We start from the raw sequence: 24,904 nt of genomic DNA on the forward strand, positions 1-24,904 counted from the left end.
TGTGGCGAAACTGAGTCTGTATAGAGCTCTGGTGGCATTGCGCGCGCACACACACACACACATCTGCAAAGGTGAGCAGACACTCGTTCGGTGAGTGCGATTATCGAGTGACGTCTCTGGCTGAAGGCGAGCATGCGGTGAAAACCGAGTGACCTTGTCGGGGTGAGCGGGCCGTTTGCCTCCGCCCTCCACATTCCAACCGCTCCTCCCGACCTTTTGCGAGTGACCCGTCCCTGACGTCCTACCGTCCTACTGACGTCCTAATGACGTCCTACCTGCAGTTACTGCATAGGCTCCGTTTATTGAGCCCTTGATATTCCACCACCTAATAAAACTTCAAAGCAGCATCATATCTTTGCAATGCTACAAAAATTATGTGAAGATTGCGTGCCGCAGGTGCATGGCACAGATTTTCGCTGGAGCTCGGCAGAGAGCTGTAACGCAGTAGTACATGTGCTGCCGGGCCATTCGGTTCTACTTTGTTTGGCGATAGGTATTATTGTCTGAAATTGCACGGCAAGAACACTAAAGTCAACAAAACATGCGTTATCCTTGTGAAAAAATCGTACGTAATATTGAATGTGCAAGGAAAGGGTTTCTGCAATGGATAATATGCCAGAGGCCATTTACATAACAAGTAGTGTTCGATTGAGTGTTTATAGAACAGAATAATACTGTGGTATTGCGGTAGGAGCCTATCTTACATGCATTTGAATGTACGACTTGTTCGTTTTGAGCCGCAGCAACAGCAAGAGGTTCCTTTAGAAGTATTCTTCTAAGCTAACTGTAATTTGGAAATGCATCTCTAATCTTAAAAATCATAAGAGAACATATGTAAACACATGAACAGCACTGAACCATATTTCGAAGAATTGAAAACAGAATAGCAGTCGTGTTTACGACTAATTCTCACTCCGATATACCTTAGCTTTCTTCTAATGCCAGGAAATTTGCGTGATGATGATTGCATGACGTAGGTACATGGGACAGATTTTCGCTGCAGCTCGACAGAGTAAACTTTCATGTTAAAAGATGCCTGTCGGTTCAAAGCTGTAAGCACTTATTAAAGAAAATGACCTGTCAAATTAAATTTAAAGAAACACATACGAATAATAATTTGTTACACATTTCTTGTTACATTGGTTCTAAGCATATCAGAAATGTAATTTGCATTCATTTTACGTACAACATAGTTTTATGTTTATTAAAAAAGGATACGTACAAAAGCAAAAAAAATCTGATTGTCAAAAGTCGTAGCGCCATAGTTGGCAGAATGACAGTTTAGAATTCATTCTCTTCAGAAATAATTGAAGTTCTTTTTGTTCGCCGAGGAAATGTAAATAGAGTTTATAAATAATAATAAGTCTCGACGGACTTCGCGCTCCCATTTATCGTCTTTTCAATAAATTTTGACATTGCTTCCAAAGATCTGTGCCCCCCTCCCACTTCTCTCCCTTCATTTTATTTGTTGTTGCGGTGACGACACTAATGAGTTTACATGTCTACTTCTATCTGGAGCTTTACCTTCTGTGCAAAAATTCTTTCATGGAAGTTCCAAGCACCAATCAAAAGCAGAGGTGTGAAATATAGTTTAACATGACCAGTATTTTGGGCGCATACCTTTATAGAAACCAGTCTTCGCTGCAGTTCGAGGGCATCTTGAACACGGTCTGGCTCACAGCAGACGGAGGCCAGGGACAGGCTTTGCATTGCGTCAGCCAGGACATCTACATCAGGGCATAATTCGCTGTCGATGAGCACATTCGTTGTTGGCGTAGGCTGTTGGCGAGCACCAGAAAATTGGCACAATATGCGAATGCGTTTAGGATTTTTAGAAAAGAAAACCCAGTGGAAACAATCTGTTGTTCCAAAATTAACCTTAGCAGTTGTGGCAAGAACATCACTCTCTTGAGCGATGATTCATACCTGTTCGAGCGCGATCTGCTAGACAAGAAATTTCTGCAGGACAGTTGTGCATTGGCTTTGCCAGAGTTAATCCTTGCCCCCCCTCTCCCCCCCCCCCCAAGTTTTGAAGCGAAAGCTTTGCAGCTGGCAAGAGTAGGGCTGTACTAACGTCATTGAAGCTGCTAAAACCTCGGAGGACAAAAGAAGAACATATGAGTGAATTAGTTCATCATTAGTTTCTTTTCACTTGTGCTGTTTGGAAGACCAGGCCAATTTCGAAAACCTTTGCAAGAATATAAAAAAAAAACATGCATGACGACAAAATTTTGACTTCTTAGTTGAAGGGGAATAAAGTTGGAGAATAAGGTGATCGGTGCTTTCGGTAATCAGTGCAGACATATGGTGAATTCGCAGGTTAAGGTCTACATTGACGAGCTTTATTGCATTAGCATAGTGCCAATACTGCACTCCTTGGGGAATAGTGTTTGCTGCGGCGAGCCACTCTGGAGCTATCTTGGATGAACTCTCTGACGGCGGCTACCTCCGACATTTCGGTGTAAACCTCTGCTTCCTTTAGCGCTTTTTCGTTTTCATTGCGGTAGAAATTATATGGACATTCAAGGCGCATCCTTGCCATCGCCTTCGTCGCCGTGATGTTCCTTACAAAATGCAAGAGCGGTAAGCAGTCACCACGCGCTGTATGCTGCATGTGCAAGTGAGAGCGTGCGTAGGTGAGCCCATGATCGCAGCTCAATCTCGCACGCTTTAGGAAGGAAAGGGAGGAGGAAGCGCGCCGTGTTCCGTCGCCCGCACGGAACCGGGAGAAGGGGAGGTAGAGAGGTAAGGGGGGCGCTCTGCATCGGCAGGAACGCGCTGCCACGTGCGGTCACGTGGGCTTTATCTAGAAAGCGATCTGCTTTGGTGGCAGAGCAAGGTCAATGTAAATAGGTCGCGAAGCTTGGAACGAAAAGCATGCCAAAAGCTATCGCCAAAGATATCCGTTAGTGGCGCACGATTGAAGCGCGACTAGGCGAGGGGGGACAAACACTGAAACTAGAAAACCTATGCGAAAAAAGAATTTCGAAAATTTTAAATCAGAATACTGTGATACGAGTAAATATTCCGTTTTAAGTACTTTTGCTTTACTAAAGCAACACATGTTAATTTCTTCATTTTCACAATTTATTACTTCGTTCTTGCTGACCCCTACCAACGAGTGATTCTGGCCCATGACTTGGGCCTTGGCAAGGCTGTGCAAACCAGCTACTGTGTCGTGCGGAATGGCGCGTTGCTTCCTTGAACGCGGCAGCTTCTTCCGAGTTTTCTTATTTTCTTGCATGCTTGTTCAAAGTCTGGCGTGTGCTCCACTTCAACTTTAGAGTGACCTAGCGCACGGCATTCATTGGCGAAACATGTGAGTGCAGTTTTTTTTTTTTATCGTGCATGTTCACGCTGCGGTATCCGACGCGCTTGTCTCGTCGTGACGATAAATGCGGAACGCTCCGCGAAGAAACGTCGCGCTATGTTCGTTTGCTCTCCGTAACACGTCTCTGAGTGTCCGACGGGCAGCAGAATTAGTAAGTCGAATGTTTCCTAATTGATAATGTGTGGCCATGCTGTCTTGACGGATCATTGTTGCATATGAGTAGATAATTACGAATGATTCTAGGAAAAGGATTCCCATGTGCTGCTAAACATTAGGACTGTCTGCCGTCCATAGTGCTTTTCATGCATCGAAACATGTTTTGTTTGGTCAATTATAATGGTTGCATTATTCTAGACGAATAAGAGTGAAGTTGCTTTTGAAACCTCTGTGGCAGTGTCATTTGTTTCCAACCTCTTCGCTCGCTTTTCTAAGGAAGCTATACTGGAGCAATTGCCGTCAATAAAAGCCTAATTATGTTCACATTAAGACATACGCAACTCCTATGGTTAAAAGACACGTTGACGTTTCAGCTGAGGTGAGTCGCAAGCTCTCTGCAGCCTCAAAAAGAAAATAAGAAAGCTGCTGGCGTAGCGGTCGAAATTGCGGACGCTAAAGAAATTCACATTCGCGCCAACCAGCATAAGATCTTGACGTCATTGCCATTTCCGGTTCTGACGTCACTTTTATATATTTAATTCTTCCTTTTGCTTGCTCTTAGTTTTCCCCACGATACGTAGATGACGATGGTTGCAACGAGCCGCCATTTTCTTGACATGTGGGCTTGTATGGAAGCTTCGCTAACAGTTTAAACGTACCTTGCGCAGAGTATAGATGGGCCAACTGGTTGTGCCTTTGCGTGTGCTGTGTTCTCGTCGCTCAGTTTGCGTTGAAGCGATCGACAGCACGAAGGTCACTTCGCTCGCTGTTACGGCCGCGCTTCCTCTCGCCAGCGTTTTGACAGCGTGTCCGCGGTCATCAAGTGTGATATGCACATGTTGGCCTGTGCGCGGGGACGCCATGCTTGCTACTTTAGTCAGTAAGCTTGTGCTTACGACTTTATACGGTTGATAAAACTACTAACCTTACTTCGTATGGCTGTCTACCAATTTGCTATTGCAAGCGATGCTTCACCTTCCAGACGAAACTGCAATTTCTTTACACTTTTCTTTCTATCCTCATCGGAATAGCACACAGTGTAGGACTCGGACAATGTGAGGCAATAAACTGGAAGCAACAATTTGAACTTGTTATCGCTAGTAAATTTATGGGCGATTGCACATTTCGGAGGCACGACACACAAGTCTTCAGACAAGAGGCTCCCCGAACCAGTGCAAGGATTATGCAAACACTACTATCGCAATCAAACACGCCTGGAAAGAACAACTAGCGCAGAATTTTCTTAAGGACACCATTTCATTCCACTACGATGTCTCTCACAGCTGATATGTAGCTTCGGGATGGTAAACTCAACAAATTTTCAGCCTATTCACGGCAGCTCATCTTCACTAAATCTAGCTTGTTGAATTCATTTACTGTGGAAGCAAGAATAAATCTCAAGAAATGTTAGGTGCTAACTACTGTTAATGGCGATTTCTGAAGCCAAAAAAATTCCAAGTCATAGATCGCAATATAATAGCTATATTTAAAAACAAACAAACAAAATGCTTATTTTTACTTTGTTAATATTGCGTGTGAATAATTCACTGGGTGCGCCAGTAGAATAACAATTAGAAATGATAATCCAAATGGCATTAGAACGTTTTGGTAGGAAGCTAGAAGCAGCATATGGGAAAAAATATACGCGTGATAGGGCTCACGTACCCTAAAAAAATAAAAATAAAAACGAACGAAACTCACACGCAATTCTCACTCTGAGACCACATTTCTTACATGCTGTTTGACATACTGCTGGCAACTTGATTATAGGGTTACCCTTCGTCGTTAGCTAGAACATGGTCGTAAGCTTCTAGAGCAATAAAAAAAAAGAGTGGAGAGAGAAAGAGGACACAAGATAGATAGCAATTCACGAGTGGACAATTCATGCCCACCTTGCTCCCTGCATGTTAGTTTATTATTTTATTGCGTTGTAAGCAAGTGACTGCATGCAATCGCGCTTTCGTCGTTCTCAGTCATGGCGGAAATTACTTCAACATGCCATTTTCTGACATACGTTGGTGGGGCTGACGATTATGGTGTCTCTTCAAGCAGGGTTAGTGGTGATCTTGCGTGGAAAATATTGCACCTTAGCATCCCTTTACTGGTAACAAAGTTGTGTGACCACTTCTCCGTTGATTCAGTGTCTCGCAGAAAAAAAAAAAAAGAACTAGCAGAGTGCACTCAGCCTGTTTCGACGCTTAAGATGTTTAGCTGTAGTAGGGTGCGGAGTTGTACCAGTTTATGTAAAGTGTGTTTTTTGCACCGATGTGTAAGCGTCCGTGGAGGATACGAAGAGGACGGTTGTCCAATCTATCGAAGGCTAAAATCACTGCCTTTTTTTTGCTGAACCATTTAGCCTAGCTGGATAAAGTGCATTGCTTTAGCGCCATAGCGTTGAGGGCCCCATGTCGATGAAAATCCGGCGTCAACGCCGGCGTCAACGTCGGCGTCCAGCGTTGGACGTCGTTTTGGTGAAAAGACTTTCGGACCACCCATACCTAGGCCCTCTACGTGACCCAAGAAAATTACTGAACTAATTGAATTGCACAAGCTAAAATACGTAGAAAGATCGTAAAGTGCAACTTACACACTACCTGGACATGATAGAGTCGGATTGAAATTTTAATATACGAGAAAGCATAATTTTGTTACGCGAGAACTCAAATAAACCCCTTTTATAATTTTTCTACCATGCATAGACCGGCCATGACGTTCGCCATTCTCGTGCGCCGGCGCGCCAATATCTTGGAGGCCACAGAGCGGCACGCCCGCTTTCTTGCAACACCTCTAGATGGTGCTCGCCTCCGCCGCATCGCGGCCTACACAGAAGGCCGCGTTTCTGCCAGAAAGCCCGCCCTCTTGCGTGACGTTCGCCGCCAGCGTTTGCCGTTAAACATAACGGTTACATACGCTGCAGTTGCTCAGATGCTTGAAAAGCAGTCTGGGATCTTGAATGCTAGCGCGTTGCACTCTTAAAGGTGAAGCTTAAGCATTCTCCATTTTTTTTAAAGCTTAATAGCTGCAGAAAGCTGGTCCGCTTTCTGAATAGAATTCTTGGAAGTTACCTTTGGCGAATGCTTGTACATCAGCCTTTTAAAGGCTCGATCCACTCCGATGTTTAGTGAAACGTAATCTATGAGACCGACTCTGACCGCGCGCAGCTGTGACCCCCACACAAGTTACTACCTGGAGAGCCGGAGCGATCTCTCCGACCACTACAAGTCAACACATTCCACAACTCAACAAGAAATCGCGTGGTAGCCCATACTGAATTATCTCCACAATGCCGCTTCTGCGCAGAACCCGGGTCCCTCAGGCACACAGTACGATGCTGCAGACAGTCACCGTTAGATCCTCCGAACCTTTCAAACCAACGAGCTATGTGAGAGAGCCTTAGCCAGCTCCGATCTTGAGGATCAGCAACGGCTGATTGCGAGGGCCCCGGACGTCGCCCGAGTTTAAGGCATTTTGGATGAGGACGCCTCTCCAAAGCTTCCTTTATGAAATAAAAATCTTTATTCTCTCTCTCTTTTCTTCTCTGACCCTTTCATTCTCATAACCAGCTTCCTACGCCTGTAGGGTGAAGCAAATGAGATGAGCTCCCTTTTACTCTATCTTTCATTTCGCTTTTCTCTGTTCAATGTCCCTGCCACTCCTTCTCTCTTTCTTTATCTCGACGTTTCGCATTTGTTCATTGCATGACACAATAAGGTAACTAGGCTGCTATTACTTAGCCTTCGCTGAGTCGTTTTTGCATCCATTGACCATGCTTTGTTGTAACTTTGAATATTCCAAATCTCTTCGACCGTCTACGCTCGGATGGTGAAGAATGTTGTTTGCATACTCACCGACACTGAAGCCTGGGCTTTCACTGACGGACGCCACGTTGGCACACGCTGCACCCAGAAACATCGGCAGCAGTTGCGTCCGGTTTGCGCTGAGGAGCAGGATCTTGTCTCCCGCTTCATGACCCAGTCGCCATAGCGCTATCCGCACGGCATCCACCTGCTCTGCTACTTCACCATAAGTGAAGACTTCGTCGGTTGTACCGTTGATCTGATTAGCGAAGTATATGAGCAGACAGAAAACTCATTCACACATTGGCAAATGATGGAACTTGTTTTGTTCTAAAAAACAGAGTGTTTGATAAAGTAATGCTTCCTGAAAAGGTTTTTCAGGGGAAATAGCGCTAGGTTGCATTGAGTAAAAAGGCGCTCAAACTGTGTGTTGAGATGATTCGGTACTTTTTGAAAGACAGCTAATTTGGAATTTCACCCGTCGCGACAGCTCAGTTACTATGGTGTTGTGCTACTAAGCACGACATCGTGGGTGCGGTTTCCGGCCGTGCCGGATGCACTCCAACGGGGTGCACGGAACACTTGGAGTCACCTTTCTGAAGCATCATGGTATGCCAATTTAATCGTCAACTCTCGAGTGGTATGAGCCGACCGAAAAGTCCGGGAGAACAAGCCGGTAGTGAAGTATACGACGCCACAAATCCCCCGTCGTGAACAGTTATGAAGTGAACACACCGAGATAAGGCTTTGGAAAAGGGGAAGTCAGCATGACTATGACTGTCTTATCGGGAGAAGTAGAGCGGACAACAAATCAGCCTCAAAATGACCGCCATGAGGTCTTTCACTGACGCACATTTTTTTTCCTCGCCTTTTTTCGTCATATCGAGCACGTGCTAGATAGAATCCGATGTCGCAGCGTCTACTCTGCCACTAATACGTGATTCATTGAAGCCTTCTTCACAAAATTTCTAAACCAGAAGAGCTTTTTTCCCGAGTCCCTAAGTGCTGCGAATACCATCCACGGCTAAGTGTACGTTTCCAGGTTCATCTAGCTCGCTCTCAAGGATCTGCCTGTGAAAGCCTGGACATAGCGGCTCTTCCAATACGATGGTATCATGAATCGAATACCGTGATAGTCACGGAACGCATGTTTTCAGTTTGGTGCAGTCGTCTGCGCTGTTAAAGATGATATTTACAAACGAACTAGCCCAATTTCATATTCCTGTCCTATCGTGTGCTAAGATCTCTAATTTTCAATTAAATGTTTGCCTTCGTTTTTTTTCGCGAGGTATGCCTCAGTTTCCAGTACAACGCTGTAACCGCTTATGTTGTTCACGCAAATTTTAATGATCCGGTTAGTTTCTTATTTCTACAAAGACGTGTTCACAAAGTGTTCAAGCTCACAGATCAGATGTTCATCGTCCTGGATATGAATTTCAATAATTTAGCATATTTTCTTTTCACTATGGACCCCATTAGTGTATGCTACCATTAAACTTTAAAAAAATATTCCAACTGCAGCTTTCGATGTTTAGAGGCGTGGTTATGTGCTAGAGTAAGGGAGAACGACGGAGAACATTTGGATAGTCGATATTTCAATCCTTCTTGCTTATATTCAGAGCATCGCGTGCTTAGCTTCTTCTCCTGTCGACACCTAGGAGTATCGGTGAATATCGTCAGGAACGTTTGGTGATTGGGGCTCCAAGTGAAACTGAGCACGCGTAATCATTTGCGAGTAGAAGGTGCCCATATAATCGCGAAATTGTTGCCGAAGTGTTAGAAGGCTGCATAATATCCTAATACTGGGATTAAGGTTTTCGCATGCGTTTCATTCTCGCGGGTGCGTTGCACTATCTCTGAGGTAACTTCTCAGTGTAGCTGACTGGTTGTACCAATCCAGTGCGAGGTCGGCAGTGTTGACAAGGCTCCAAATGAAGGCGTTGAGAAGTTGGAAGCAGCAAAATATGAATTTGCGTGAGCCTCAAATGACCAACGTACAATATCTGCTAAACAGCTTTGATACCTCAAAATTCTGATTTAGGCACGGGGAACCTAACGCGTATCCATATAGCTTTTTCGATACGATGGACAGAGTTCTCGCCCCAGCCGTGAATAGTTAAGCAAACCAATTACATATAGTTAAACCTCGTGCTAATAATTATGTTATAACTCAAATAACCTGTTCGACGACAGTGATTTAGCTAGAGGGAGATCCAACGGATTTATGCTTTTCGTTGACCTGAATAAACGTGTATATACGTGGAACAAATTTCCTTCAAATCACTGGAACATTTGCTTAATAAGAGCGTTGTCTTTCGTGCATTTGTATTTGACTAGATGAAACGGAGTTGGTTCCGAGCTAATGCTTGCTTTTAGGCGAAGTTACTCTTTGGCGAAAGCAAACACAAGCGCCTTGAAATAGCGTATCAAATTCATACAGACGCCCAACTTATTCTCCGCATGGGTTGACACGGGGCATAAAAGCCGATTCTTTTTTTTTTACAAAAGGATGGAGGCCCGCTTTCCGCAGTTACTGCAAGCGATACCGTATAATTGTGTAATTCATTCGACATCATTTATAGAGTTCAGGTTGGTCTGCGTGTAACCCAATAATAACACTGAGTGTTTCTTTAGGGATGATGCCCGTGCCACGGCGCCTCCAAAAGGCTCGTGATAGTGAGTGAAACACCCAGATACCGCATGCATACCCATATGGGCTCTAGCTAGCTATCATGGAGAACCGAAACGCCAACGGAATGAAAAAAAAGTATATACCACCTGTGACAACTTAAAACACGAAAGTAAGACTTTACATGGCTACTTGTCCAGTAGCCAAATATGATGCAAGATTCCACCTAAGCCTTGATGACAAAATCGTGCCGAAATGCCACTAACTGCCGATATCGGAGGCAAAATAACGCGTTCTAGTAAAACCTAACTTGTTAGAATTTCATTGCTCACAAAAGTACATTTGCGCATGTCAACTTGGAGGCGTTCTGAATTGTTCTAAAGAATTCGTCTTCTAGGTTAAAATTGTTACACGTACTACTTAGGTGTATTTCAGCAAAGTGCGGTTCCGCGCGTATACACTGGTCACCTGCTTTCTCACCAGTTTTGAGCTAGCGTGGCGCCTGAGATGCTGAACCATGTACTCCCCAAAGTTCCTGCTGGCGTCGAACGGGTGTTCCTTCGTATCGACGCAGCTCTTGAGTGGGAAGGCCATCTTTGGAAGTGCGTTGAGCTTAGAATGCGCTGTGACTAGTAGTTTACAAGAGCACGAGCGGAACGCATCTGCGCGTTCGCGTTGATGGACACGAAAAAAAACCATGCCCCCCTTATCTCTGTCGTATGATAAGAGATACAACGCAGGGATTAGTGCCACAGACTTTGCTACGCAGTTCTTGCAGTACTTGTAGTTCATTGCCTTTTTTTGTTGTCCGTGCCAAGACAGATATTGCGTCGTAAACGCGCGCACGCACGCACACACGCACACACACACACACGCACTGACACACTTGCATACATTGGCGAATATATTCCCTGAAATCTTGTAAGCACAGAGCTGGTCTGGTTCTTCAGTGTGTACATTATATAGAGGTGATGAGGTGATTCATATTTATTTCTTATTCGCTCACCATTTGGCTATGAAGGACAAGCATTTTATTAATAACATTTACATAAATTGTAGCGAATTCTTCAATTTCGGAAATTCTTTCTTTGAGAGCCTCCTTCCTAGGACACTATCACGCATGCAGGTATGGTTACTCAGCCCTTATAACTGAAGAACTTCTAATTACTTCAAGGCGATTTGCTTGCTACATCTCTAGCAATTCATGCTATTTTTCGTTCTTTGAGATCTTCCCTGAATATCTTAGTTGTTTTCCAGCCTCTAATACGCGCTATCCTGAATTTCGGCCAATCTGCCATAGTGAGTATGAGCCAACAGCAGAGGCAAAACAAAACAAAACAAAACAATTCGTCGCTCACACAAAGGCATGCACGTAATTGCAGCCAGCCTAGAATGACTGAAGGTTGAGCAACTTGTTTGGTGTTCATGGTACGCAAAGGCAGGCGTGCAAACTCGGACACAAGTATAACTCAAACGCCATCGTTATTGTCGTCCTTCCGACCTGAGGTCGGTTTTACAGGCTTGAGTTTGCGTGCGTTAAATCATTGCATTTGTTTTCAGAGTTGCTCACCAGGCAGTGTTTTTCTGTGTAACGCGGGCATCCAGGAGCACAAGCTTACAGGAATGCACACGCACAAGCAAATGTTTGAGACCACGTCATTAGCGAAACCTTTACAGCGAAGCTGTATATGCATGGCTGACCGATTCGTCCACCGTCCGTCCGTCTGCTGGTCACCTGAACGCAAAAAACTCCTCCGGCGCAACCACATGCGCATGCGCGGAAAGAAAGAGAGAAAGAGAGCCGCACCATTAGCCAACGCTACCTAGATAGCAGAAGACCTGTTTACTCCGATCCATCACGTCACGCTACCTGGTCCGAAATTTTCATTGACAAGGCTTGTGTGATGAAAGCGGTTACGTCTAAATCACTGTTGCTTACTCTGGAGCATACGCATTAGATTTTACAGTCGTGCCAGGTGGCATGACGTGATGAATTAGAGTCAAAATGCCTCGGGCTAACCACGATTAGCTGCGCCAGTAGTGACGTCGTTGCTCTCCGCCGCAGCCGAGCGCGCGCGCAGCAGCTTCACTGCGGCTCCGAAAGCCATGCGTCATACGTACGCCTTAGGACCAGGCATCTTTCGATCAGCAACGCCGCGAGCAATGCCGGGAACGAGCTCGTCTACACCGTGTGCTGCAGTCAGGAGACAAGAACAGGCTCGCGCTGCCAAGCGCAAGCAGCAACTGCGTACCGAGGATCCAGCGGCCTACCAAGCCGTCATTTCAAGAACCGTCGGGATTAATCCAATGATAGAAACAGGGACCGCACGTTTCAGCTTCACTGGTTAACCACCTGTACGCTGTGCCTGGGCGGTGATTTCTCACAAAGTATGCGCGCAATGAATGTAAACATACCTATATGGACTGTCAAATGTACGTGTACGTCGAACGCCTTCAAGAGAAAGAGCCTCTGTCAGGTCAGATGGCCTTCAGGTTTTGCTCCTCCATCTTGTATACGAAAGAAATGAACTCTGTTTTCTCTGTTTTCCCATTTTCTCTTCCCCTAGCGTACTGTAGCCAACCAGACTCTTGACTGGTTAACATCCCTGCCTTCCTTATATCCCTCTCTCTTTCTATCTTGCATTGAAGTCGCCCATGACTACAGTATGTAGAGTTTGCACTTTTGTCTTCGCTTATTCAACGTTCTCATAAAACTGTTCTATTTCATCATAGTCATGACTGGAGGTTGGAGCGTAATCTTCTACTTCTTTTATTCCATATCGCATTTAGCTTTATTACGACCACATTTTTCCTCTCATAAATGCTGTAGAATTCGTCAAAGCTACCGGCTATGTCTTTATGGATTAAGAATCCTACCACGCATTGTTTCTTATTTGGGAGTCCTCTGTAGCAGAGGACGTGGCCGTTAGTCAGCACTGTATAAGCCTCACCAGTTATTCTAGCCTCACTAGGGTCAATAGTATCCCAAACAATGCCTCATATTTCCTGAAAGAGTCCTGCTAAGCTAGCTTCCCTTGAGAGCATTTGTACATTATAAGTTGCTAGGGTCTGTTTCCAGTGAGGGCCTTTCCGGGTCCAGAGATGCTTAGGCCCCCCTGCTGCGTTACAGATCTGACTGCCACCTTGGTCAGCTGCTCCGCAGATGCTGGGGACTGAGGACCATTGGTTGATTGAAGCAGTCATAAGGGATGTAGTGGCCGAATACTGCACCAGGGAGGCCAGTTCCTATCCTGGTAAGGGCGTGTCTTTTGGTGAAGCTTAGTGGGCCTTCCTAATTTGGTTGGTCCAGGGTTAGTATAGTCCCACTGACTCACGGCATTTTGTGGCGCAGTCAGGCGCCACTTAGATCATTGAATAGGAAAAACAAAAAAAGATCAAGTGTTTAATAACGAGCGTCTGGATGAGCTTCGTTTCCATGGCCCAGATCACCTTGTTTTTTCTACGCACCCCCATTATAACAACTCTATTCGAACCCTCCCTCTTGGCGATTGCCAATTACAACCCACCAGGAGGACAGCCAGTCAAGAAGCACAAACAGCACTGTCGCAGCCGGAATATCGGACAAGCGGCCCCACCCAGATCCAGTGGGCGCAAAGGCGGAGAGGCCGTGGAAACGGGAGAGGGGATCTCTTACTCCCAACGGGTCTTCTCCGCTGCTTCTCAGTATAGGGCAGGCACCAGTTCGGGGTGCCTTCTTCCGGGAAACGTCCATGAGCCCTTCGCGTCGTCTCGGCCTTCCGCGGAGCGGCAACTTTTTGTTCCCTTTGTGGTCTTCTTCTCTGACGAGGGGAGCTCATTACGAGATAATTAGTAGCGCCCAGCAACGCCTGGGTTCTGTCCTCCGACTATATTCCCAGCATGCCTCTCGCATGCTTCTCTTGCGCATGACAAACAGCATGTTATCTACTCCAGCCATAACATGGTCTACTCGAAGATGTGGACATTGCTTGCAGAAGGAATTGAATTGCATATTCGCCTAATGAGCAAAAATCCACTACCTCATTTTAACTAATTAGAGCGCATATTGCAATTGCGAAATTCTAGCCGTGGAGTTCACAAGCCGTATCCACGGCTAGTTCCTTAACAAAACGCCGTTTGATGCACTGAAGCACAAAAGTAAGTGGAACCCCGATGTCTTTCTCCCTAAAGTTCGGGAATTATTACCTCAAAACTGGTGTCATCCTGAGAAATTGTTCCAAGTGGATCAACCTTGTTAACACTACGGCTAGAGTGTTTATGTTTATATTGCAATTTGGGCCGCAGGGTAATTCGTTAAAAACGTAATTTGTGAATTTTGATTAGTTAGTTGATTATGCACTTCCATATTTTGTGCAAGTAATGTCCGCCTCTTCGAGTAGACCAGCTCATGAACTAGAATTGTGCTTTCTGTCACAGGCAACCTTCAAAATTTTTCGAAGTTATTCGCTGAAACACCCGGTACAGAACAGAGTGCCCCCTACATCGAAATTTTTGCAAGGATAACGTGCCTTGAATAATGAACACAAAAGGCAAAACTCCCTCTTTCAGGTTTATGTTGTCATGGTGCCCACGAGCCTTGTGACCATTCGTGTTATGCTTCACCTCGTTAGGATCCCTGCTGGCGGGATCGAATCTCGGCCACGCCGGCCGCATTTCGATGGGGGCAAAATGCGAAAACACCCGTGTACTTAGATTTAGGTGCACGTTAAAGAACCTCAGGTGGTCGAAATTACCGGAGTACTCCACTACGGCGTGCCTCATAATCAGAAATTGGTTTTGGCACGTAAAACCCCATAAATTTTTCGTTAGGATTCATGACACAGCAATTACATGGAATACTTGACCGTGCCATTCAGCGTGCACTTTATTAATTAGTGACAGTCGCTTAAGTACCCTTGCGTGATTTGAATGTGAAAGCATGACGATTTGTCGAAGTGATCACCTTAAATTAAAACGTCAAATTCATTCACGTTAATCGACTTTATTCTACCCCTAATTCACTTTAATCCACATTATTGGAACCTTAATAGGGGTCTAGGTCCGATGCTGTGGCTGTTCACCGCGGGATTCTGCAGTCCGAGCCGCAGCAGGTCCAGAGCCGAGAACGTTATGTCGTCACTTGGTCACGCATTAATAGTATTACAAATTGACGATACGAATGCGCACCCCCGGTGCGAGATGTGCTTTGGGCCGTGCAGGATAACGTGGTTTGGGAAATCTGTTAGATTTTACGCCTCAGCTTCCGGACTGTTGATGCATCCCTATTCTCGCTTCTCGAGAATCCACTGGATGAGCTGACGCCTGACAAGCTTTCCTCCGTTGCTGCGTGGAATCTTGTCGACAAATGTGACGCCGCCTTCCAACTGGCAACCCATCGGTGCGTTAGCTGGATAGTAAAAGAAATAATGAAATAATAAATCGGAGGATAAACATTCACGTTGCCTAAGATAATACTAGGAGTCTCGTGGTTAAACGCTGTCTACTGGCACTCTTCTAACACCGGTTTTAGTGGAGCGAAATAAGTGTAAAGCACAATTTGCTGCTTTCCAGCAAATAAGGCACTAAATATGTATACACATTATAGCTGCAATAGAATGTAAAGTACGCGCATGCATGCAAAAAAAAAAATGCCAGTCTTGCCCGAAGGCGAAGCATTGAAAGCTATAGGAAGCTTTGGTGTTCCGCTGTAGATATCTCGGAAAACTTGTTTGATGGGGAATGCCGTCAGCGATGTTGCGGGCGCAATACATAGAAGGTGCACGAGTTGAGACCGAAGCAAAACATCGGCGTTTATCAGCCCTTGAAGGCCTGATGAGGTAGATGGAATTAGCTTGACTTTTGCCGTCCGTTCTGCTCAGATCAGTGTGTACACCATGTTGTGATATACATACACTGATGTTGAGAAGGGACGCTAACGTGTGAGCGCATAACGCTTGTGCACGCAAGACAGCCGGAACGCTGACCTTGTTCTAGTAGAGCCGATTGAGTGGACCTTGCTAACTTGCTGTGGGAAACTATGTGCTTCTAAGGAATTACGGCACAGAATTTACAAGCGCAAAGTTCACCACCTGCTGAAAAGGATTGGGCAATTATATGATGTTCGGGTGGTGTTTTATGCCCCTTTCAAGTTAGTTAGCATTGCAAATTTAACCAGGGGTGCTACAACGTAAAACTATTCCAAACTTTTCTATTGCAATGCTGCAATCAGCCCTCAATCATTGGTCAATAACTTTTTTGGACCACCCCCACTTCACCTGTCTCTCACGCGACGTCACGAAAACCGCGATACCTCCCCATCTGATATGATGTGTACACACTGATTATGCATGATTTGACCGAACAAAAGAAAAATATTTATTTCTGATTCCACGCCTTGTCGCCATTAGCCCTAGGCTATTGGTCAAAAGTTTTCGGGCTGCACCCACTTCACCTGCCTGTCACGCGACGTCACAAAACCACAAAAACTCACCGCGTGAAAGTGACGTGTGCGCGTTGACGATGCATTAATATGCCGAACAAAACTGAATTTTCTTCTGAATAGCGGCAGGCTGCCCCGTTCCGAAAGGAATAAAAGATGGCTGCAGTCGATCACTCAGGTACTGGCTACTCGCACCTGGCGGAGAGTATAGGTTTATTTGCGTATAATAAAGCTTTTTACGTGGCGGTGTAACATTTCCAAGCACTCTCGACACGTTTACGACATCGTTCTGCCAAGTCTTCTTCGCTGAGGATCTGTTTTAGCGCCATTAATAAGCTTTCGTTTCATGCCACCGCGATTTTCGATAGCCATCGCAAGCTAAGTGGAAGCGGGCCAATCGCAGACGCCGCCACCACCCTCTTCATCCGGTTATCGATGTTCAGCGCAGTGGCCCGGCCTCACCGAATCCCTCTCCACTTGAACGTGCTCCTGCCCTCTTGTCAGCCAATTAGATAATACAAGCCGCTCAGTGTAGGCAATGTTATTCGCTTTTCAAGCAAACAAAAGTGACCTCCCCTGAACGAGGAGAGCGTTTGATTGGTCTGTTCAGACAACCCTGCGGGTGACCGCCCGATGCTTGCTGAGGAAATTATGGTAGGTCAAAAAAAAAAAAAAACCGACTGCTTCGTTGGAGGTGAACAAAACAACTAAACGTTATTTCGATAGTGATGCCCGTTGCCGAGCGAGTTTGGAGGAGCACCAGGTTGCCTATTGACGAAAAGAATGAGGCTAAAGTTGGCAGTTTCTTCATACTCCTCCCGGAATGAGCATCAGGTCATTCGTCGAAGTATTCCACAGCGTGCAACAGTTGAATCGGTCTTCTGAATGTGGTTCCATTAGGCATGCGCACCATGCAAGCTCTGATCCTTCTATCTCGTCCGAGAAGAACTTCTGGCACTTGTCCAGTTTTCCACACTTGCCTCGGTAGATAGTGTTCATGGACTAAAACGAGAGGTCTTTCTCCAGTGCTCTTGACAAATTTGGCACAGCAAAATGTGCTGATCGGAGACTCGTCAGGTACTCCTTTTGCAAGTGACGCCAAAATAGGTCGACCATCCTTTGTCGGTAGTGCCAGAGACGAGTAAGTTGACCAGGGGGCTGAGCCACCTGTGTAGTGGAACCACTGTCAGGAAGAATGGTCAGTCGCTTTCCCACTAGAAAGTGCGATGGTGCTGGAGGTTTGGGTTTGCTCACCTCCGTGTAGACGTATGCCAAGGGTCTGGAGTTGATGACAGCTTCGATTTCAATTAGGATTGTCGTGAGCTCCTCGAAGTTGCTGTAGCCGTTTCCCAAGACCTTCTTCAATGATGCTTTCACGGACCGAACCATTCTTTCCCAGAATCCTCCCCACCAAGCAGCTTTCTCAGCTACAAATTTCCAGCGTATCTGGTGGCTTGTGAAGAAATTGCGAATTTCTTCTCCTCTTATTGTTGTCCATAGTCACCTTATATCCGTAGAAACGCGCTGGAATGTCCTGGCGTTGTCAGAAAAGATCACTCGACAAACTCCTCTTTTCGAGATAAATCTTCGGAAGACTATCAGGAAGTTTGAGGTGGACGTATCGGTCACCAATTCAAGGTGTATTGCCCGAGTCACTGCACACGTGAAAATGATGTAAGACTTCCGGCTATTTCCTTGATGCTTTGTGTTCAGTGGGCCAGCAAAATCTACACCGGCAACATCACAGGGTGGAGCTTTGTCACCCTCTCACGAGGCAGAGGAGCGACTGGCTCAGTAGCAGCTCGGCTGTTGAAAGGGTCGCAAGCCACACATTTATTAAGCACCTTTTTCACCATTTGATTTCCCCGCATGATCTAGCACAGTTCCCTCAGTTCGGTAAGTCTCCAGTGCACCTGCATGCAGGAGACTGCAGTGGGTTTCACTGATCGTTAGCTCTGTGACGGGATGTCTCGACCGAAGGATAACAGGATGCTTCACGTTGTAGGACAACTGGGCTGCACTGGGCCTTCCTTCCACTCTCAGCAATCCGTCGCCGTCGTAGATGACACTGAGATCACGTATAGGTGAAATGCTTGGTATGCGTGTCGAACAACGAAGACACTGGAGTTCCTCTTGGAAGGCCTCGAATTGTACTTGAAGAATCAAGCATGTGCCTTTTGAACTTCCTCTGTTGTAGTAGGTCCCCTGTATTTCTGGCTGGGGTGCCTGGCGTTGTGGAAAAATCGTAAAACCCAGGCTGTCACTCGAATTAGTCTAGAGAGGGAGCTGTATTTCTGCAGAGCCAAGACAGATTCCTTTACAGTCACATTGTGAACGCGAAGGGTTCTTTCCTCCTCTGCGATGATTATGTAAGCGGTGCCTTTATGCCCTGGCCAGCAAGTAGATGGCTGCGAAAGCCAAGCAGGTCCATTCCACCAAGGTGAGCTCGACTTGAGTGCCTGAGGTGTGACTCCCCTTGTCAAAATGGTTGCGGAATTTGCGATCCCAGAACAGTGATTCCAGGTGTCTGGATCTGTTCGCCGCTGAATTTCCAACACTATGATGGGGACAAAGGGTTTCCATTGTTGTGCGGGACTTCGCACCCAGTGCAGCGCAATAGATGAATCAGTCCACACATACCATTTGGCTATTGGAAGGCTCAGTGACCGCTGCAAATATTCCCTCAGTCGAGCACGTATCACCACGCCCATCAATTCCAGTCTTGGAAGAGAAATTCTCTTAATTGGTGCTACATGGGACTTTGAGAGGACCAGAGTACCCTTTGCCTCTTTGACCCCAGAGATGCGCAAATAAACAACTGCGCCGTAAGCTTTGGGGCTGGCATCTGTGAAGACGTGTACTTCCTTCCAGCTATCGTTGGGTAAGCTACCGTATCGTCTTGGCACTGTTATGTACGATAAATGGTGTAGCTGGGTGTGCCACTGCGTCCAAGCTGCGTTGGCTTCTTCAGACAGAGGGGCGTCCCACTCAATACCCAATTCCCACAATGTTCGAAACATCAACTTGGTTGTAACTGTGACTGGAGAAATGAGACCAAACCGACCATATATACGAGCCGATGCCTGAAGAATGATTCGTTTTGTGTTGCTGATTCGGTCTTGGAAATCTAAGATGGCCTCCATGGAAGATGCTAAATGATCTCTGTCCTTATCCCATACAAGTCCGAGGACCCGTGAGATACTTGTTGTGTGACATTCCACGTAGCCAAAGGCCCATCCGGCTCCTTCGTCGTTGAGCAGCATTTGCAGCTTCTCGGAATTTGAGTTCCACTTGTGTAGTGCCGTGCTTGCTCAATTCATGACATCTAGTGCCCCTCGGTAGAAATCTGTACCCTCCTCCACTGTGTGCGTTGCTGTTATGAGGTCGTCCACGTAAAGGCTCTCGCTGATGGTTTTTCTTATTTCTGGATAATCTCCTGTCGTGGACAGATGGTGGCGCACGGTGGCTGCGAAGAGGAATGGACTACTTGTCACGCCAAAGGGGACGCGTGTCATTCTCCAGACCTCAATAGGAGGCTTTGAGTCTTCCTTCGTTGGAAGATGTCCATACTAGAGAAATTGGAGGGCATCGCGATCCGCCAGTTACACCGAAATTTGCAGAAATGCCTTTTCAATGTCTGCACTTATTCCAATACGATGAATTGTGAAGTACAGCAACACCTCAAGCGAATCTGGATTCATAATCAGTCCTGGTTCTAGGGCTTCGTTCAGAGATATACAACTTGCATCGTGAGAAGATGCGTCAAATACGACTCTAATCTTTGTCGAAAGGCTGTGAGTTCTGAAAACTGCATCATGAGGTATGGAGTATAACCTGCTTACATTGTTGTTGGTTTCTTGCAATGGAAGTCGATGTGCGAACTCTTGTTCCAGGTACTGACGGATAGCCTCGTCATGCTTGATCAGTATTGTCTCATCTTTCAATAACTTCTTCGTGAGATTGGTCAAGCGCTTCTGTGCAACAGCTTTGCTGTCGGTGAGTTGCATGTTAAGGGGATTCCAGGGCAGTGCTACCTCATAGCGCTTGTCCATTTTCTCTACCGATGCCGAAAACGTGCTCATGACTTCTTCGCTTTCTTCGTTCGTTTCGGCACAAGAGTCGATAATTCTAATGCTCTCAAGTTCCCAAAACGAGTTAAGCTCCTTGGACAAGCTGGTTGTGTCGGCGAACACTCCGGCACGAAGCACTTCCATGGTTGAGCAGTAGGCAGCTGAAATACTACTGGGAATCGCTCCTTGCAGAGCCCAGCCTAATTTAGTCTTTACCACAACTAGTGCGCCTTGCAGCTTCTTGACTTCACCACACACCAAAGTCCAGTAATAGTCAGCACCGATAAGAATGTCAATCCGGCTTCCCATCAAATGGGCTGGTGCTACAGTCACATCTGCCAGTTCATCCATGTCCGCTTACACCTTTCTTAGGATGTCCTCAGGAACATGAAGCCGATCAGAGAAGATCTCCGGTATTTCCAGAGCTTCGACAGAGTGCTCTTTGCGGTCGTATTGACTTCTTAGCCAAATTTTTACTCTGCTGCGTTTGTCTTTGATAATGTTTCCTGCTCCTCCGAATGGGTAGATTGTGATGTCCTCTTCACCTACGACCTCTAGTTGCAGTTCACGTGAAAGGTTTTTAGTGACAAAGCTTCGTTGGCTACCTCCGTCAAAGAGGAGACGAGTGAGCGCTCTTCTTCGTCCCTCTGCCCGTACTTGAGCGGTTTGGAGCAGCACAGTTGGTACATTGTCCGATTTCCTTTCTTTCCAAGAGTGCGACTCTGTGGCTTCGTTCTCGGATGGCTTCCATGTCGGGTCACACATGCGAGTCAGATGTCTTCTGCCACATTGCTTGCATTTTATTCTTTCGTTGTGGCATTTCCTTGAGATATGTACCCTTTTATGCAACATCGGAAGCACCGGCCAGCTGCAGTGAGCCTTTTCTTTTCATCCAATGAGATCATCGTCTGACAATCGTGAGTCGCATGATCTCTTGCAGCACAGAATGCACACGGATCGGACTGTTTCGAAGCACCCGCAGAAAAAAAGAAGCTGCTGACCTTGTTGAGGTTTGCTCTTTTCTTTGTCTCGATGTTTTGATTCGCTGGCTGCGAGATTACCAGGTTGCAGTGCCTTTTCCCGGCTATCTACTTGTGTTTTAAGAAAAGCTTCTAAACTCTTGATGCTGATCCCATTATCTTTGCTTGCAGCGGACAGTCCTTTGTGGTAGCCGACAACAAGATCGGTTTGCAGCATTCGCAGGAGTGCGGAGGAGAGCAGGGCGCCGTAACTGTCCGCTTGGACTCCGAGCGCCGGAGGCCAGCGATATTGCCTTGCACGTGGTGCTGGAGTCGACGTAGGCAGATGTGCTCCTTTTCGTTTTGTACCAGTGGCAAGTCGAGTAACTGAGTCAGCTCTTCTTGAATCAGCACATCTCGTCGACCGAAGAGCTCTTTTAGAAGTTCGATGACAGTGGTGTAATTTGCCCCAGTCACTTGAATGCCTGCAATGGCCGCTGCGGCTTTTCCCAAAAGCACCGATCGCAAGTACAGAAACTTCTCGGCAATGGAGAGGCCGTCGTTTCCGTGCACCGCTTGCTCGAACTGCTCGCAGAAGGGCTGCCACTCCGTGGCGGCGCCGCTAAATTGTTGTATCTCGAGCTTCGGCAGCTTCACTTGGCATTTCGCCCCCGCCAGAGGGCCATCGGTCTGCGGCCGCGTCGCCGCCATTTCTGTATGTTTTGTTCGCAGGTCCTTTTCTGCTTCCTGGCGGAGCTTTGCCACGTGTGCGATGATACGGTCGTTGTGTTCTATGGTCCATACATAATTTTGTTGTGCGTCTTGGCCTTGCACTAAAGGCTCGATGGCTACTTCCGCCTCATTTAGCTGTATTTGGAGGGCGCTAAGCCTCGCAGACAATACTTAAGAGCTCCTTCGTTTGCATGACTCTCCAAGAATAAGTCAGCTTCATAAATCAGTTTGGTCACTTGAATTCTCAATGCACTTCTTTTCAGTTTGAGTCGTTCCATCGCGGCACCAATGTTTACAGTTCGCTTACCGCGATGGGGCTTGAGTCGGAGTGTCGGTTTCGGTTGGGTTTGGCGTCCCTATGCCTTGTTGAAGGCGCACCTCGTCGACAGTTTTCTGCCCGAGGATCGTCGCTGGTTTTCCCTGAGTTCGTTGTGCTATCGACGTGGGTTGACCTCGTTGTCTCAATGAGGTGAACTCGTTGTCGTTTGAGGTGAACAAAACAACTAAACGTTATTTCGATAGTGATGCCCGTTGCCGAGCGAGTTCGGAGGAGCACAACGTTTCCCGTTGACGAAAAGAATGAGGCTAAATTTGGCAGTTTCTTCACTTGCGTCGGCAGTTACGCAGATTTGACGTCAGGAAATCAGAATAAAAGCATATTGGAATAGTTTTACGTTATAGGGCCCCAGGACCCTAAACAAACAGTCTCACACTTGCAATGGTAAACACAGGAACGGGGGGGGGGGGGGCGCTGCTAAATATCTCTGTCATGCAATGCACTTCACGTGGGTCAGAGCGGCGGTTAGTGCGGGCATTCAGACATATGTCTGAATGCCCGCACTACGATTACAGGCGAATAATTTCCGCAATGGCAAAGATGACTTTCTTGCACAACATTACAGTTTTCGAAGACACGCAAAATTTGTTTAAACACTGGAACGACCATGCACTCTCATCATCGTGGAAGATGCTCAGATGACAAGCGAGCACGGCATATCTGTGAGCAAGCCGCCCGTGTCTCTTTCTGGCAAAGAAACAAGCTTTATGAGATGTGCCCACGCGCGCACCTTGCGATGATGCGGCTTCCGCTGTTTTTTCTCAGCTTAATTCCTTGTTGGGCATGTGTTTTTCGTTCGTGTTCTACTTATTTCCGTGTTCTGGCGCAATATATTTTAGTTGGAAGTTAACGCTTGTCGTTGTCTGCCATGTTGTGTACTCGTCCTTTGCTTAGCGCTATAGTTGTCGCTAATTATGGCATACCGACGAGTTCAAACCACTAACCTTTAAAGCTGATGAAGCAGTTATGTTGGTGTGTGAGGCCAAGGTACCGCTGCCAAAAACCAACCATAGAACTGTGTATATGATTATGACATCGCGCGTAGTGAGTTAGAAAAAGGAACAAGAAAAAAAATGAAATGCTAACCTTCTACAAATTGCGCGACGTGATCGGCGCTCAGTGTTCTTGCTTCTGGCTCGGGCACAATCACAGCATGCGCCACTTCTCCAGCTTCGGGATGTGGTATTCCTACGACAGCGCAGTCATGAACCCCTGGACACTTGAGCAGCACGGCCTCGACTTCGGCTGGCCAATATTTTCTCCCACGGCAGCAGTAGTAGTCGCACAGCCGCGCAACTAGGTACAGCCAGCCGTCATTGTCGTAGTAGCAATGGTCACCTGCGTGCCCGCCGAAGTAAAGCGCATTATAACCGGCTGCTCCCAAGCTTGGTGCGGTTGCGCAGTCGGAAGCTTTCCGAAGTAGCAATCGTAGGTTTCTGATGGGCTAGACTAGTCGACAACTTTCTGTCCTGCTTCAATTCGTACACAACACAGGCCTCACAGCACACATATAATACAGATCTACGCTCCACGAATTATGCCTTAAAGGCAAGCCTTAATCGCAATAAAAAAAAAAGGTTACAGCGCGAAACAGAACACATGAATATATTGGAACCGGCGAGGACAACGCTTGTCCTCGAAGCCTTTAATAACGTACCGTGTCCTAATTTGCACTGTGAGTCTATTGCCATAGATAGTTACCCGGGGTTCGTGGCCGGGACAACCATATGCTCGCGAAGAAATTAGCCGCTATGTGGACTTTGTCATCAATTGTGGTTTAGATGAACGGCTGTAATGAAAGCTTGCATGGACCGTATGCTTGAACGCGTGTAAAGCATTGCCCTCATTGTCGAATTCCTTAACCCTGTCCTCTCATTCCTCTTCTCCAAGGCTAATGGTGGAACAGCACGGCATGTTTCACGCAACCTTCATCAAAATTTCCCAATACTTCATCTTACCAAACAATACTTCATCTTATCGCCTTAAACGCACAGTCGTGATCGTCTACACCTGGTTGTGTGCTTTACAAGCTTAATTTGGAAGGCCGAAACAAAGGTGCCTTGCATGGGCATGAGCTAGCACACAGACGCTGCATCACCAGAGCGAAGGCTGTGCAAAAGCTATTCACGTTAACACAAAAGGACTGCTTGTTAAGGCATTCAGTGTGTTCATTGGTACTAAATGTATTCTGGAGAAAAAAGTTTTACAAAAGATTTCGTGATGCTGGTGTTGTTTTGTGCGAAGTCTCATATTGTTCCTGAACAATGCGGTTAAAGATATCTTGGTAAATAAAGGAACGTAGATATAACGATATATTTGTTTTCCGCGTTTTACGTATGAAGAAGTACCATTCAATTTCTAAGTATAACTACTTATTTCACTGGGCGCGCATTTGAGATCGGATCGGAAAACATTTATTGGGCTCTAGAAAAGATATCTTCGCGGCTTGAGACAGCCTCTTCCATCTTCTGATGG

The 24,904-nt window shown here is 46.4% G+C and overlaps 2 protein-coding genes across 2 annotated transcripts in view; both read right to left on the reverse strand.

The window, feature by feature from the left end:
* The window catches only part of LOC142582821 (uncharacterized), a 29,487-nt gene extending 18,920 nt beyond the window's left edge, over window positions 1-10,567 (reverse strand). The window contains exons 1-3 of the mRNA XM_075692880.1: window positions 10,394-10,567; window positions 7,336-7,543; window positions 1,621-1,727 (exon numbers count right to left, since the gene is read on the reverse strand). Coding sequence (XP_075548995.1) covers window positions 1,621-1,727; window positions 7,336-7,543; window positions 10,394-10,507 — 429 coding nt within the window. The 5' untranslated portion in view covers window positions 10,508-10,567. The remainder of the gene's footprint in view (window positions 1-1,620; window positions 1,728-7,335; window positions 7,544-10,393) is intronic.
* Window positions 10,568-14,957: 4,390 nt separating this feature from the next.
* The window catches only part of LOC142582822 (uncharacterized), a 36,294-nt gene continuing 26,347 nt past the window's right edge, over window positions 14,958-24,904 (reverse strand). The window contains exons 7-8 of the mRNA XM_075692881.1: window positions 23,516-23,767; window positions 14,958-15,299 (exon numbers count right to left, since the gene is read on the reverse strand). Of these exons, the coding sequence (XP_075548996.1) occupies window positions 15,175-15,299; window positions 23,516-23,767 (377 nt within the window). The 3' untranslated portion in view covers window positions 14,958-15,174. The remainder of the gene's footprint in view (window positions 15,300-23,515; window positions 23,768-24,904) is intronic.

The sequence above is a fragment of the Dermacentor variabilis genome, chromosome 5 (genome assembly GCF_050947875.1).
Source record: "Dermacentor variabilis isolate Ectoservices chromosome 5, ASM5094787v1, whole genome shotgun sequence".
Taxonomy (NCBI): domain Eukaryota; kingdom Metazoa; phylum Arthropoda; class Arachnida; order Ixodida; family Ixodidae; genus Dermacentor; species Dermacentor variabilis.